The sequence below is a fragment of the Galeopterus variegatus genome, unplaced genomic scaffold, assembly GCF_000696425.1.
Source record: "Galeopterus variegatus unplaced genomic scaffold, G_variegatus-3.0.2 Scaffold4253, whole genome shotgun sequence".
Taxonomy (NCBI): domain Eukaryota; kingdom Metazoa; phylum Chordata; class Mammalia; order Dermoptera; family Cynocephalidae; genus Galeopterus; species Galeopterus variegatus.
In genome coordinates this window covers 7,852-9,029 of record NW_007730364.1, presented here as the reverse complement: position 1 = coordinate 9,029, position 1,178 = coordinate 7,852, and the positions used below count along the sequence as shown (strand labels likewise).

At 66.9% G+C, this 1,178-nt stretch overlaps 1 protein-coding gene across 1 annotated transcript in view; it reads left to right on the top strand.

Annotated features, from left to right (window-relative positions):
• LOC103602686 (ubiquitin carboxyl-terminal hydrolase 21-like) overlaps positions 1–1,178 on the top strand; it is a gene marked incomplete at its 3' end in the record, with an annotated part of 4,438 nt that overhangs the window by 1,677 nt on the left and 1,583 nt on the right. Inside the window, exon 4 of the mRNA XM_008587119.1 lies at positions 673–746. Within this exon, the coding sequence (XP_008585341.1) occupies positions 673–746 (74 nt within the window). The remainder of the gene's footprint in view (positions 1–672; positions 747–1,178) is intronic.

Below are 1,178 nucleotides of genomic sequence, written 5' to 3'. Positions count from 1 at the left end.
GGAGAACCTGTGTGTCCTGCTGAGGGGCCGCACTCACCACCATGGGGCTGGGGTCAGCAGGAGGCTGGAAGCAGCGAGAGGATTGTTGCAAGGTGGCCGGGCTGCACGTGGGGGCTTCCAGGGGAGGGTCAGGAGCAGAGCGGCGGCTGCAGGCAAGGGCGGCTGAGCACCTGGGGTTTGGGGGTTGACACGGGCTCCTTCCTGGAGGCCTCAGCTCAGGGACTGCGACTCACCTGCACACGAGGCATCCTGGGGCTTCCGCGGGGAGTCAAGGAATTACCTGTGTGCGTCTGGCCCGAGGGGGACACCTCTGGGAGCATTCAGAGTGCCATCAGTGTCCCTCTTACCTGCCTGGGGCCAGACCGCCGCAGTCCACGGGCTGACCACTGCAGGGAGGCAGCGGGGCCCCCACCGTTGGGGTCTCAGGAGGCGGTGGGCAGCCCAGAGGACCCTTGCCCCATCGCTGGGATTTATTTTTCACGGGCTCCTGGCCAGGCAGTCTGGCAGCGGCTTGCAAACATGCATAAGACCACCGGAATAAAAGTGGGAGAGAAAAGGGGGTTCAGGGGAAAGGCCAGGAGAGAAGCACGGGGAGGGTGGTGGGAGGCGGGAGCCGAGGGTGGGGATGGGACCGGGCCCTGCTGACCTGGCCGTCCTGTCCCTGGTCCTCAGACGCCGGGCAGCAGGACGTGGCCGACGTGTTTCTGCTCCTGCTGCAGCGCCTGGGCCGGGAGGACCTGCAGGAGGTAGGAAGTGGGGGGCCCGGGCACAGGGAGGCTGAGCAGGGGACACTCACCTCTCAGGGTGAGGGTGGCAGCTGGACTCCACCGGAGAGACGGGTGGCAGGCTGGGCCGCTCGTCAGACCAGGGACAGGACAGGGGAGGGCACCAGGGCCGCGATGTCTGCCTTCAAGGGCAGAGCCACAGGCAGGAGGAACTTGAGTCCTCCCCTCAACAGTCACAGGCTCTGGGGTCCCTCGCCCTGAAGACCCGGGCCTGACTCTTCACAGCAGCAGACGTGGGGCTGGCGTTGTCCAGGCCGTGGGCGTAGACCCCCTCGATGCCAGTGCCCCAGGATGGGCGGTCATCACCCTTTCTCCAGTGGGTCACAGAGAGGACCGGACTGGCCCGAGGCCCCAGCACTTAGGGCCGGGGCCACAGGAGGCTGGCATCGAGCA